Consider the following 12,308-nt stretch of genomic DNA (forward strand, 5'->3'; position numbering starts at 1 on the left):
TGTAAATGCGACGCAGTTGTGTAAGGTCGGTTGTCCACCACCGCTTGGCGTATGGCGATGGTTTCGCTTTCGGTGTCAGGGTTTGGACCGTCTCCAAGACCGCCGACATTAGTCGGTCTGTCTGCTGCTGTACAGTGCCTCCCGAAGGGGTGGCGTCTAGTGCCCTCGCAATCCCGGTTTTGATTTCCTTCCAAGGTGCATTCTTGAGCAGAAGCCGGTCCCGTTCCTTTGGTACTGGGACCAAGGTGTCAAAGACCGTCTCAATCGCACGGTGATCCGATCCGTGTTCCGTCCTGTGGATCGCACACTTGACTGTTGTTTCCGCCAGCTCGGCAGACGCCAGGACCAGGTCGATGGTCGCGTTGTAATCCCCGACATGCCATGTCTTTGTGCCCCGTCGAAGCAGACTGCGAAGGGCGAACTCGTTCATCAGGTCGATGATACGATCTGCCTCTCCTTGTATTTCCACAGATACATCGTCTCCTCCCCACAGCTGGTCGTGCCGGTTGAAGTCTCCGGCAATTACCACGTCTACCGTCGTGCCCGCGTCTCGTCTTGCATCCATGATTGTGTTGCATAAATTGTCGCACGTCTCCCGTAGAGCTTGAGGGTCCTGGTTTGGTATGTAGACCGATGCTACCAAGACTCGCCGACCGGGGAGCCTTAAGATTGCTGCTGTCATGTCCGGTGACCCTATCGGTACCTGTTCCGCCTCCACGTCCTTGTTCACCCAAAGCATGCTTCGAACTGCCCATCTGCCTTCCCTCCAAGTCGAGGGAACCATCTTGATCCACTTGTGATGTCCCATGGGGGTTGTGAAGAGTCGGCCATGAATCCTATGTGCTTGAGGCTCCTGGATGGCCAAGACTGTTGCGTTCTGAATGTCCTTGTCGTTCATCAAGCTTTCGTGCACCACACCTTGCTTTCTCACATTAAGCTGGATTAGGCGGAGTGTTCTACTCATGACGAGATGGGTAGAGCCTCTGGCAACTTCTGCTAAATGATTCATGTGGGCCGCCGCATAGGATGCATTTGGCAACCACTTCGCTGCAGCTGCGATGGTGGTGACCGTCCTTGCCGCACTTGGCGCACACTTGACGGTTTCTGCACTGGAACGCTTTGTGGCCGATCTGCTGGCAGTTGTAGCACTGGTCCGGCCGCATCCGACGTTCGAACACCCCCGTATACCCTGATTCTCCTCCGGCGTAGAAGAAGCCTTCATTGAGGAGTCTCTTGGCGTCGCCGAGTTTCGTGACATACACTACCATGGATCCATACGCTTTTGCAGTGTCCTTTCGACTCAGCCAAGCTATCTTGGCAATCTGCACGTCGTTTTCCTGGCCCAGGACTTCCGCGGTCCCAGGAAGGACCTTGCTCTCACGGTCGAGGACAGCCATACGGTTGACATTGTCGACTTTGATCGGGTACAGCTGATCTCGAAGGACTCTCGCACCCGGCGTTTTCTTTGCTTCGACGATGTCTTTGATCTTCTTCAATTCCCCTTCGTTCCTACTGATGACCCTAAGACAATTGGTGCTTCCTCTATCTCTTGTGACGGCAACACAGCGCCAGCTGGGTTGGTCGCCAGGCGCACGCATCTCATGCTCAATGAGCTTGCGAAGCGCTACTGGTGTAGCTTCACTGGCATGATCCTCCGGAACCCTTGACATGTCCACTGTGCAGAACGCTGGTTCCGGTGTCGCCGGCCGACCGGTGGAGGTCGGCGGGGTGGGAATGCTGACCAGAGGGGTCCGTCGGGCGATGTCTGCATACGTCGGTCGACACGATGGGGTCTCCTGAGCTCTAGTCATGGTGTGTAGCTGTATCTTGGTGTGCTCGAGCTCACTGCGGGCTTGAGTGAGCTCCTCTCGCGCCTGTGCCAGCTCTTGAGTCAGCTGGGCCGTCATTTTGGCGATCTCCTCTGCCATATGGTCCTTAAGTTTTTTGAATTCCGTCTGAATTTCAGCTTTCATGATGTTCAATTTGTTGTTAAAGTCATGATCCACGGTTTGTTCTGATTCTCGGGTCTCGTCCCTCGCCTCATCGGCTGCTGCAACCCGGATGGTGCGATTCTTGTGATTTCTCGGCATTTTCTCAATGTTGCATTCCTCTTCCCAGTCCATATCTTCTTGTAGCTTTGACTCTATCGCCCTTCTCGTCTTCACCTTCTTTCGCTGGGGGCGGCGTTGTCCCGCTCCTGGAGTTCCGGAATCGCCTCTCATGACGTCGATGACGTTTGAACCACCGCGCGCCGCACCAGGCATCTGGAAAAGACAAAATCTTCCACCGGATGTCGCAAAATAAAAGAAGTCGTTTTAGATCTCGGTTAGGATAGGGGACAAAATTATGTCAATCTCCTTCTCAAGTAGGGCGTGCCGCCGTAACAATCGTAACCATTGTATCAGACCTGGAAAGTCGTCCGATCACTAGTGACCCTGGTGATTATCACCTTCTTCACCCGTGATAATCGTGACGCTACTATGATTGGTTCCTTAAGCGATTGGCTGTCGGTGCGTCCCGCACCTCCGACTGCAGCCTCCCTGGCCGCCCTTATGGTCATTCATGACAATTAAGCTGAGATAGACACCAAACACGAGAGACAGAAGGCTGCCCCAAGCATGCACGGTGTATTCAATTTCTACCAGGAGACTAGCTTAGGTTGAGGTAGTCAATTGTAACAGAGATTGTTCGTATCTGGGGGCGCTATATCGTGTGCCCGATGAGACGGTAACAGGTGCTGAATACCACCATCTACACAACTGGCATCGATCGAGACCCCCCCGGCGATATCGCCGGGGGTCTGTGGTAGTCGTCAACGTCGAGGGTAGAAATGTGTAGATCATTGTAAAGGGCACAGATGTGTCGCGTGTCGAAATACTCCCAACCTACATATCGAACGGTGGAGCCGTCGATGGGCGGGAAAGGCCCCTGGGCGTCTTGCTGGGTCACGTAATCGCCGTCTATCAAAATAACGACGAGCAGGGGAGGAGGCAGATGTGGCTGGGAGATATCGCTGGGCTTCCCCGCAAGATGAGGACCGAGCGTGGCGAGGCAGTCGTAGTCGACATAGAGGCAGTAGGTGAAGCGCGGCAGGACAGTGATGGGCTCGGCGTCGCCGGGTATCGGGAAGGGGTTGGCTGCGACTGGCCGCCTGACGATGCGGCCCTCTCGCCAGGTCAGAAAGCGTTGTCGGATGTCGTCCCTCGATGCCCCGTCCAGCGTCGCGCTGTCCTCGATGACGGTCCATTGCGCATACTGTTCGAGCATTGCCCCGCGCTCCACGCTGCCGTGTCGTCGGATGCCGCGTGCCAAGTCCAGGTGCACGTTGTCTCGGAAGCACTGGACAAACGAGATCCACGCATCGTCGTCGCCGTACACGCCGCGGCAGATGACAAAACCCCATTCGTGAAAGTCCGTGTCGCGGAGGGAGCGACACAGGTTTCCCAGACGAGCATGCCACGCCGTCCATTCCTCGCGCATCTGGGGTGGGTCCATGCTTAGGGGAGTATGTAGGGTGCTTGCGAGCCGTAAAGTAATCGCTCGCTCAGAGTGAGCCGTTGAAAGTCAGCTTAGTTCATTTAAGCTACTTATAGTTGCAAACGTTTCTATATTTGAACAGCTTAGTAGACGAGCCGTCAACCAACCGCTCGTATATAAAACGTTTCCCAAAGACACAGCCGCTCTCTGCGTTAAGCCATTATCGTACCACTTATTGTAAACTAACCATCAATGTCCAGCTCATTGGTATCAAGCTGTATATGGGTGTGAGCCGCGTTTTTTGACAAGTGGCTTGTGACAATTGAGCCAGCAGTTACCGACTTATGAGCCATGAGCCGCTTGTCTCCATGAGCGGCTCCGAGCTCTGAGCCGACAGTGATCGGTTTGAGTCGTGAGCCGCTCTTGCTATAAGCGGTTGCGATAAGGTAAGCCGGTGGGGGACGGCCTTGGCGTCTATCCATGACGGGGATCGGCGTGGCGGCAACTCCTTCTTACTTTCGGTGCGTCGAATTGACTGTTGTGTGGTAAGTGATGCCCCCCTCTCCGAGTCGCTAATGCCGTTGTAGACTGCGAAGTCGTGGCGGTTGACGGCGGTTGCCCCTGATACCATCCATTTACCCCTTTTAGCCGTCGCAGCGTTGCGTCGATGGGGTGCTAGTCGCACGCCGGGCACTGGCAGTCCGATAGGCTGACATGCAGCCCCTGAATATGCTCCTCGGTACCATAATGGTATCCGGCGATGCATCCCGAGTCATAACCCAGAACCACGCCGGATCAGATACACTGTTTGCGGGATATGCAAGTGCCTGGCTGCATGCAGTGCAGCCTGAGTTACGGCTGGCTGGCAGAGAACCTTTGAACCCCTGAATTGGCTGAGTCCCTGAGTGCTGACCTGTAATATGAGTTAGTTGATTTATTCTCGAATTGCGCCCCCCCGCCTGGCTTCTCTCTTGTATGTGCGCCACTCTAGTGCGGTGTCATATAGAAACTAACATGCCGTTAAGTCTTCTTGCTACATTCGAGCTCCCTTGCCCTCGGCGTTCTGGTAAGTGTCACTCTCGAGTCTGTTCCTGTAGTTAGCGGTTTGCAGGGCCTCCAAGGAAGAACGACAGTAACTGACATAGTAGATAGTACAATATGGCCAACTTCTTTGGTGATGGTGCCGACGGTTTGGGCCCGTCGCTCCTCGACCCTACCCTGCGTAATGAAACGGTATGTGCCCCTTATTTGAACCGTTTGTCACGTTGGCAGCATCAGCTGTACTAACCATGCTAATAGCAGATTATCCCAAACACCGTACACATTGTCCCATCATATTCAGCGTGTGTCTCGGTATGAGCTGACAATATAGCCCTCACAGCAGCCAGGCCAGCCCGAACCCTTGGCCGACGCCCGCGTATGCTCCCCTGCTGCTGTTACCAACCCATTTCACCACAGGAATATACTGACACTTTGGGGTAGACCGAGCGCGAGAGGATCTTAGCGTCGAAGAGCTCGATGGATGTCCGACGGGTACGCAAGCGCCCTGCCCCTCCCCGCTTATCCAACGCCGACGACGATGGTGATGACGATGACGAGGCTGCCGCCGCCGAGGTTGCCGAGGATGACGCTCGTGGGCGTAAGCTCACGAGCGTCAGCCTCTGGCAAATCTTTTTATACCACACCCGCCGGCCCGAGAAGGATGAGGAAGTATGTCTTGCTGTCTCGATGTAGATTTCAGTTACTGTTTGTTAGTTGTGATGTAGCTGCTAACTGTGAATTAATAGTATATCAAGTCTATATATGGGGAGTCTGTGGACCCCCATGGGCTGGAGTGGGCGAATGCCCGCCAACATTTCTTGGACGACCAGAAGAACTGCAAGTTTCGGGTCATTCACAACATGGAGGTAAGTGTTTACTCATCTAGTTAAGTTAGTATGTAGTATTGAGGTAGATAGTTACTAACGTGGGGCTAGACACTACTTAAAAAGCATGCTCAGCAGCCTGAGTATACTCTCCTGCTCGACACCAGAGTCGATGTCTCCCGCCAGGTCCTGACGCCCCTGGCCCATGCGGCCTGGTCATCAGAGAACTGGACCAAGGTAAGTAAAACTACTAAGTTATTAGTTTCACTACTAATTTTGTATTTAGGTATGGACGTATATGGTTGGCCGCGTCGATTACGACGGCTCCCATGTTCTTGGCCAGTACTATATGCGTAGTAAGTAGCTATTTAGTAGTATTACCTGATGGAGACTAACCTGATATAGCAATGTTCCAGGGTCTGGCGGTGGAGGTGGCGGTGTACCTTCGTGTTAAAGCGAAGGATGAGGATCTCGCCCTTGCCCGTCGTCAAGAACTCCTTGAGTTCTATGATGATATGACCAAGAAGCGGCGTAAGTAGTGTCCATCTGCTATTCAATTAGTAAGGTAGCTAACTGGTTATAGAATATAAGGACTTGACAAAGGCCCACTTCAAGGAGGTCTTTGAGCGGCAACGCCGCCAAAAGAAACACAAGAAGAAGGCGGCCAAGACACAGGCCAACTTGGGTAAGTCTTACTTTTTAATAGTATCTAAGTACCGGCTAATACATTCCTAGAGCGTTTTGAGATCCTGGAGGAGCCGCCAGCGGTTGACCTCTGAGTTGTTTTTGCTGTTGGGGTAGGGGTAGGGGGGTTTATTCTTTTAGCTTGATACCAATTTTTAACGATCTTTGACATACATCTATGATACATTCAAGGCAAAGCATTTGTGACAGCTGACTGCCCGTAAATAACCGTGTGAGCTGTCCTTGACCCGAGTCAGAAGCTGTTCAGGGGCGGGTTCAGGGGTCGCTCCATGCTCGTGAGCCGGGGGACTCGCGATGTCGCATAGTAACAAAACTTGCGGGGAAAGTTGCTGTATTGGCGTTAGCGTTGGACCCTTGCATTGTCAATGCTCTTTGTGGTGATGGGCTCCTTCCATCCAGACTCCTTACTGCAAGTTTTCCGGCACAGCCAGCGATATCCCACTCAACCCCACTATACCGAACAATTTCCTCTCCCACTCTCTTGCGGTCTCGCCCACTTCAACATCCCTCCAGTCGTGGTCGTAGTCACTGCGTGGACACCAACGGGTATCAAAACCTGCCCATCGAGAGACGGATCGCATCTCACATCGCCGTGCCGAGCTTGGCGACAGTCACGATGCCCCGCGCACTCCAATACCGAACCAAACTGGCGATCATTCGGCGCCGTTTACAGAGGCGGGTCGACAAGCGACAGCGAGAGAGGTCTGAATCGCCCAACCAACCCGGTAACGATACCCCATCCCAGCGACCGCGTCACGCAGACCCGGTAGAGGTAGACGACGATGCTGTGTTCGCCGATATTCCCTCCGGTTCCGGAGATTTCGACCAAGGTAGCGACTTCGGCGACGATTGGGAACCGCAGGCTGTAACCGTAAGTTTACTCAGTACCTTTCGCCCTGATGACCCAGAACTTACTGACACACTTTTCCCAGGACTTTGACGAGAACGAACTTGCCCATGCGCTAGTCGATGCTGCAATCGAAGAAGACCACGTCGTTTATCCCGACCCCGACCCCGACACTGGCGAATACCAGGTTGCCGACGATGCGCCACTGCAGTCGGAGTTACGGGCATTGGCCGAGTACCAATACATTGCTGATACCGTCGAGGATCAGGACGACGAGGCCGATGCCACAGATGCCGAGGATGTTGCCGACGAGATCGCCGTTGCTACGCCTTGGCAGGCGTATCACCAGTATGGCGAGGATATGACGGATCCTTTCGCGGCGTCGGAGTCGATCAAGCAACCCCGCAAGATCCATGGACTGTCTGACTTCGCCCTTGGCTGGGGCCTCTACTGCATCGTGAATGGCGTGTCACGAAAGCAGTATGCCACACAGCTAGAGCTCTTCAAATTGCTCGGTCGTGACGCCGACAAAGTTAACCGGCTACCCGACAGTCTCGATACGCTCAAGCGTCACGTCCGCGAATCGTTGCCGCACATCGATATGAGAACCGTCAAGGACCTGCCACTCAACCCCAAGAAGCTCTCCTCGTCACGCCAGGTGACCGCCATGACGACGGGTGAGAACCCTACACACGACCTCTTCTTCCTAAACCCTGTAGATTTCCTCAGCCGTATCGAAGGTTCGCAACTGGCCAAGGGCATGCACTATGGTCTAGCCGACCTCGTCGATAGCCCTATCGAAGCCTGGCATTCCATGCAGTGGGCTGGTTCAGTGCGTACCACTAGCGGCGTCTTTGTCTGGTATCCGCCGCTTCCAGCCAGCCCAAAGGACCCGATCTTCCCCGGCGACATCGTCGACTTCGAGTGCACATTCCGCGACTGCAGGCACTGTCACAGTGCAGATGACACGTCAAAGCCTCACGTCGGCCAAGTTATGGCAGTATACCGCGACCGTCGCGACAGCACTCGAGACCTCGGTTTGATAGCCGCATCAAACAACAACGTCGACCAGGCTCAGCAGGGTGACGTTGTACTCGTTATCGCGCGGGTACTCCGTGGCCATGTTATCAAGAATATCGTTGCGAACCAGGCGATCGAGATCAAGACCAACCCAGCACGCGACAACGTTACAGACAACGAATGGGTATTGAGCTATAGCCCGATGGAGCTCGTTCCATCGGCCAAGATTCGCGGTCGTCGCACCGATATCGGTTTCGATTATGCATTTGGTAGCCAGGTGGAGTTCGACGACGATCCACGCGAGCGCATCGGCATGCCACTCATCCGCCGCATCTTCATGAAGGAACAGTGTGCTTTTATGCCACCTTGCTTGGTCCCACCTGTCCCCGGCGCGCTTGAGGTTATACAGTTCGGTCGAGAGGTGCTCATCAACAAGTTCGCTATTGGCCCTGAACAGGGTCAAGTTCGGTCCCTCCCATGCTTGGACTTCAATGACGGCTTCGGCTTGTACCGCACGATGACGAAGTCGATTATGGGTTGTTATCTGCAGATTGCAGCGATGCCGAGAAGCGAGCATACACGGCAGATCAACGTCCTGCCGGTTACCCTAGGTCCGCATGGCGCCAACTTCGACGATGTGATGAAGGCCCTCGCCCCACTCAAGGCCCTCGACCAGGGCATCACCGTTGTCATCAATGGTGTGGAGACCCTGTTGTGTGCCCCGATCATCGCCTTCACTGGCGATATGCCGCAGCAACAGGATAACTCGGGTTGTCTCAGTGTGGCGGCTAACCTGGGCTGCCGTAACTGTAGGATCCCTGTCGAGAAGCGCGATAAACTGGACTTCAACATACTCGACCAGACACGGGCCCATGTCGAGATGCTCCGACTACGTCGTGCAATGGACGACCTGCCTCAGAAGTACCGCAAGCAGGCGTTTTCGACGAAGCACGGTATATCGCTTGACCGTCCTGCAGTTCAACAGGTTGCGCCAGCACTAGATCTCATCAGCGGTCGTCCCGGCGACGCAGCACATTCCGAGTTCAACGGTATCACGAAGATGACTCACCAGATCCTGATTGATGCTGCGTTGAAGCCTGATGCCGTCGTCGCATACTCGAAGATCCTCCGCCAGATGCCTTTCCCCCCTGGTTGGGCCCGAATCCAGTCCCCATATAACGTACTCAACTACAGTCTGCAGGAGCATGCGCGATGGTCGGTTCTGATGACCATCATCTCGCTATTGTGGTTGACGGAGGCAGATCTGAAGCGCCCTTTCGTTCAGGCAGTACGGGGTGTTTTCTCGCAAACCGAGCTCACCCGCGGGCAAGCCACCGACACTGATGTGGCTATAGCATCCAAGGTCGAGCACAAGAGCGCTGTCGAGGTACTGACACTGGTGCTAGCGGCAATCGTCAAGACCAACGAGATCCTATCAGCACCTGAACTCGATGCGAACGACCGCGACCCTGCGACTATCATGGACACGATCCGAATTAGCCGCCGTATGTTCCAATTGATATGCGAGGCTGCGTCGCGCTCTACTAACCTTGCTACTGGCGCTGCCGCTGCTGCCGCTGCTGCCGCTGCCCGGCGTCATGGCTCACTTGCATCATCCCGCGCCGGATCCGTTGCCCCCTCCGCGCCTCGTCCCGCAGCTGGCAACACTATCGAGCCGGTCATCGAAGAGGACGAGGAAGCTGTCGACGATGATATCAACATCGGCCAGCTTACCGTCGCCCAGAAGGCCAGCAAATATCGACAGTGGGCGCAGCGTCCCAACGTACATGTTGGCCTGCACTATGTCGACGTGTTCCGTCGATATGGCTTGGTGTCGTTGATGATGGTTCTCCCTGGCGAGTTGAAACACAAGTAAGTGATAGTGCCCCCTGAAAAGTCTGATAGTGGGTCACAGTCGATGAAGTACCTCCTTTCCGGTCCTTTTATATGCGGGGTTACCGACCCTTGCTCGAGTCTCCGACACCCACCCCCCGCACGCCAAGGAGAAGTACCATGGGAAGGAGTACCTCCCATACTCTCGTCGCGACAGGGCTGATACGTGAACAGGCTCTGGAAGAATATCGTGCTCACGATGAACCATCGTAACCCCGAGAAGGACTGCCTTGCGTACGAGAATATGCTGCAGACGGTTCGACTGACACTACTCGACGGCTTTCGCTATGACGACCCCGATATCACCACCGACATCAAGAATCTGGCATCGGCAGCCCCTTCTCTGTTCTCATCATTGCTACCGCGCGAAGGTCTCCAGGACGATGACGACGATTCTTCGATTTGGGACATCATTGTTGGTGACGACCTGCATCCCAATGCAAGTGTATTGGTCTTGGTGAAGGCTCGTGTATACCAGGATATGGGCTTTCCCGTTCGTGAGGGCGCATTGGTGCCAACCTTCCTTTGGATGCTTCGCGATGCATACCGGGTGGACTATGACAAGAACATTATTGTGACGACAAACTGGCATATCAGGTGGTGGAAGAAGGTTTCGTTTGGAGACGGACCCATCAGCACCAAACCCAAAGGTGTCCAGCGCTTGGTCTATCAGCGGGGCCAATTCGTGAAGTACCGCGACGGCAACGTCGGCAGACTTGAGCATATCATGACGCACGAAGCAGTGCATGGTGAGTCAGAACCTTCTGATCGACTCGTCATCATCCCGTGTGGAGCGGGGTATCCGACAAGCGTCCCGCCACCACTCTGTCGATCAGCAAACTGCGCTTGACGAGACAACGGACCAACCACGCCCAGAGCGCTAACAAATATTCCTGTCAGGTTCTGGCCAGTTCTTCGTGTTCTTAGTCATCACGCCACTCGCCGACACCGGCAGCACCGAGCCCCTGACCGGACTTCCGATCTTGAAGATGGCCGCGTCTGGTGCCAACATTGCCATGGCGGCTTCGCTCGAGGACTGTCGACACCGACTTATCGGCCTGCCTGCTCTACGCCGCGATCGCCTTTATATGGTACCTTTCACGACTGGTCCGGGTCGCCGCCTGCTTACAGGCATCGGGAACACTGAGCTGGAGGCGGATACCGAGCTACTCTGGGTTAACTGGCGCGTGCAGTTCACTTGATGCGCAATGGACGGATGGATCGCGAGGAACGACAGGGCATGTAAAATAGTACCTCATTTGAGTGTGCTGGCTCCCCGGGATATGCGACGTGTCGCGCGCGTCGCATGTCCTGGCGTGCCAGCAGAATTGACCAGTTGAGCCCTGCATAAGCGTGTATTTGAGTGGGTCAGAGTGGATCCGGCGGGTGTGGAGGGGCGCGATGCGAGCGAACCGGGTCGGCAACACCGCGAACCGCACACATTGAATAAGCGGCTAAACGTCGGAGCGGCTCACAACAACAAACGGCTCACAGTTCACAAGCCGTTGCGATAACGGCTCAGTCAACATTTAAACGACTCAGCAAAACTAGCGGCTCAATCGCAACAAGCGGTTGATTTACATGAACGACTCAATGGCGTTTCAGCGGCTTATTTAAGTAAACCAGTCACACAAAACGAGCGGGGTGATATTAGCTTATGATATTCAGCAGTTTAGACTAAGGAGCCGTCAACCAACGGTAAGTCAACGGCTCATGGAGGCCAGCATGCGACGGTTAGGTGGTTGTTGGGAATCCACGAGCAACTAGTTGTCCGTAGAAGTGAGTGTATCGCCTGCACACCACAGAAAGATCAAATTCCGACTGATATCTCGAGATGGTTGCGTTGTGGAATGTTGTGTGCGTTGACAAGGAAGACATTAGTGGGGCAATGGGACTCTCCCTTGCTCCGCCCGCCACATCACTTGGCTCACTCCCACTCACCCCGCTGGCTTGGCTCATCCAACTCGTTCTTTTACCGGTCCAGCGCGAGCCAGCACACGGCCACCTTGCATCCGCCCATATCAGGTACTGGGGAGGGAGTTGAACCCGAAAGGAACCGTCAATGGGACATACGATGTTGTCCACAGCCTAGGTCGGTTAACGAGAGCAGCCCTATGTTAATGCCCCTGATATTGCCAAGAGACCCTTCAGTTTGAGAAAGGGCCCTATTTTAACCACTCCCTCGCGAGGGGATAACAGACAGCAAGCTGGAGGTTCAGAGCAGCCGTTGGTAGAGCAGCTGCCCAGAGAATTTAGTCGTCTTAGGATACTGTCGGCTGGATCATGTAAATGTAATGCTTGGGCGCATGCTGCTGGACCTCGTGTGCTACGAACCGCTCTGGGTTTCCAGTTTATCGACTTCAGGTGATAAATAAACAAATACCTAAGTAACGAGATGGAAAAGCAGGTAAATAAAGAGATAAATAACGAAATGAAGAAGACGAGATAGCTTTACCTAACCCAGACGACCGCCGCCTAATTATAACTCACTAATTCTTTTC

The 12,308-nt window shown here is 54.3% G+C and overlaps 4 protein-coding genes across 4 annotated transcripts; 2 read left to right on the plus strand and 2 right to left on the minus strand.

The window, feature by feature from the left end:
• Nucleotides 1-2,751: 2,751 nt before the first annotated feature.
• Nucleotides 2,752-3,480, minus strand: F5144DRAFT_493459 (uncharacterized protein; the record flags this gene model as incomplete). Its single annotated transcript, XM_066785976.1, has 1 exon — nt 2,752-3,480. The coding sequence occupies one exon, from the start codon at nt 3,478-3,480 to the stop codon at nt 2,752-2,754; it is 729 nt and encodes a 242-aa protein (XP_066641478.1).
• Nucleotides 3,481-3,709: 229 nt separating this feature from the next.
• Nucleotides 3,710-3,959, minus strand: F5144DRAFT_492219 (uncharacterized protein; the record flags this gene model as incomplete). The annotated part of the gene is made up of 2 exons (XM_066785906.1): nt 3,710-3,752; nt 3,784-3,959. 2 exons carry the CDS (start codon nt 3,957-3,959, stop codon nt 3,710-3,712), a joined length of 219 nt encoding a protein of 72 aa, XP_066641479.1.
• Nucleotides 3,960-4,635: 676 nt separating this feature from the next.
• Nucleotides 4,636-5,881, plus strand: F5144DRAFT_494748 (uncharacterized protein; the record flags this gene model as incomplete). Its single annotated transcript, XM_066786052.1, has 7 exons — nt 4,636-4,710; nt 4,777-4,830; nt 4,960-5,187; nt 5,265-5,384; nt 5,469-5,579; nt 5,629-5,698; nt 5,748-5,881. 7 exons carry the CDS (start codon nt 4,636-4,638, stop codon nt 5,879-5,881), a joined length of 792 nt encoding a protein of 263 aa, XP_066641480.1.
• Nucleotides 5,882-6,663: 782 nt separating this feature from the next.
• F5144DRAFT_654050 (uncharacterized protein) lies at nt 6,664-11,009 on the plus strand (the record flags this gene model as incomplete). The annotated part of the gene is made up of 4 exons (XM_066793086.1): nt 6,664-6,918; nt 6,980-9,786; nt 9,982-10,556; nt 10,708-11,009. The coding sequence occupies 4 exons, from the start codon at nt 6,664-6,666 to the stop codon at nt 11,007-11,009; spliced, it is 3,939 nt and encodes a 1,312-aa protein (XP_066641481.1).
• Between the last annotated feature and the right edge of the window lie 1,299 nt (nt 11,010-12,308).

The sequence above is a fragment of the Chaetomium tenue genome (genome assembly GCF_020726465.1).
Source record: "Chaetomium tenue strain MPI-SDFR-AT-0079 chromosome Unknown F5144scaffold_5, whole genome shotgun sequence".
Taxonomy (NCBI): Eukaryota; Fungi; Ascomycota; class Sordariomycetes; order Sordariales; family Chaetomiaceae; genus Chaetomium; species Chaetomium tenue.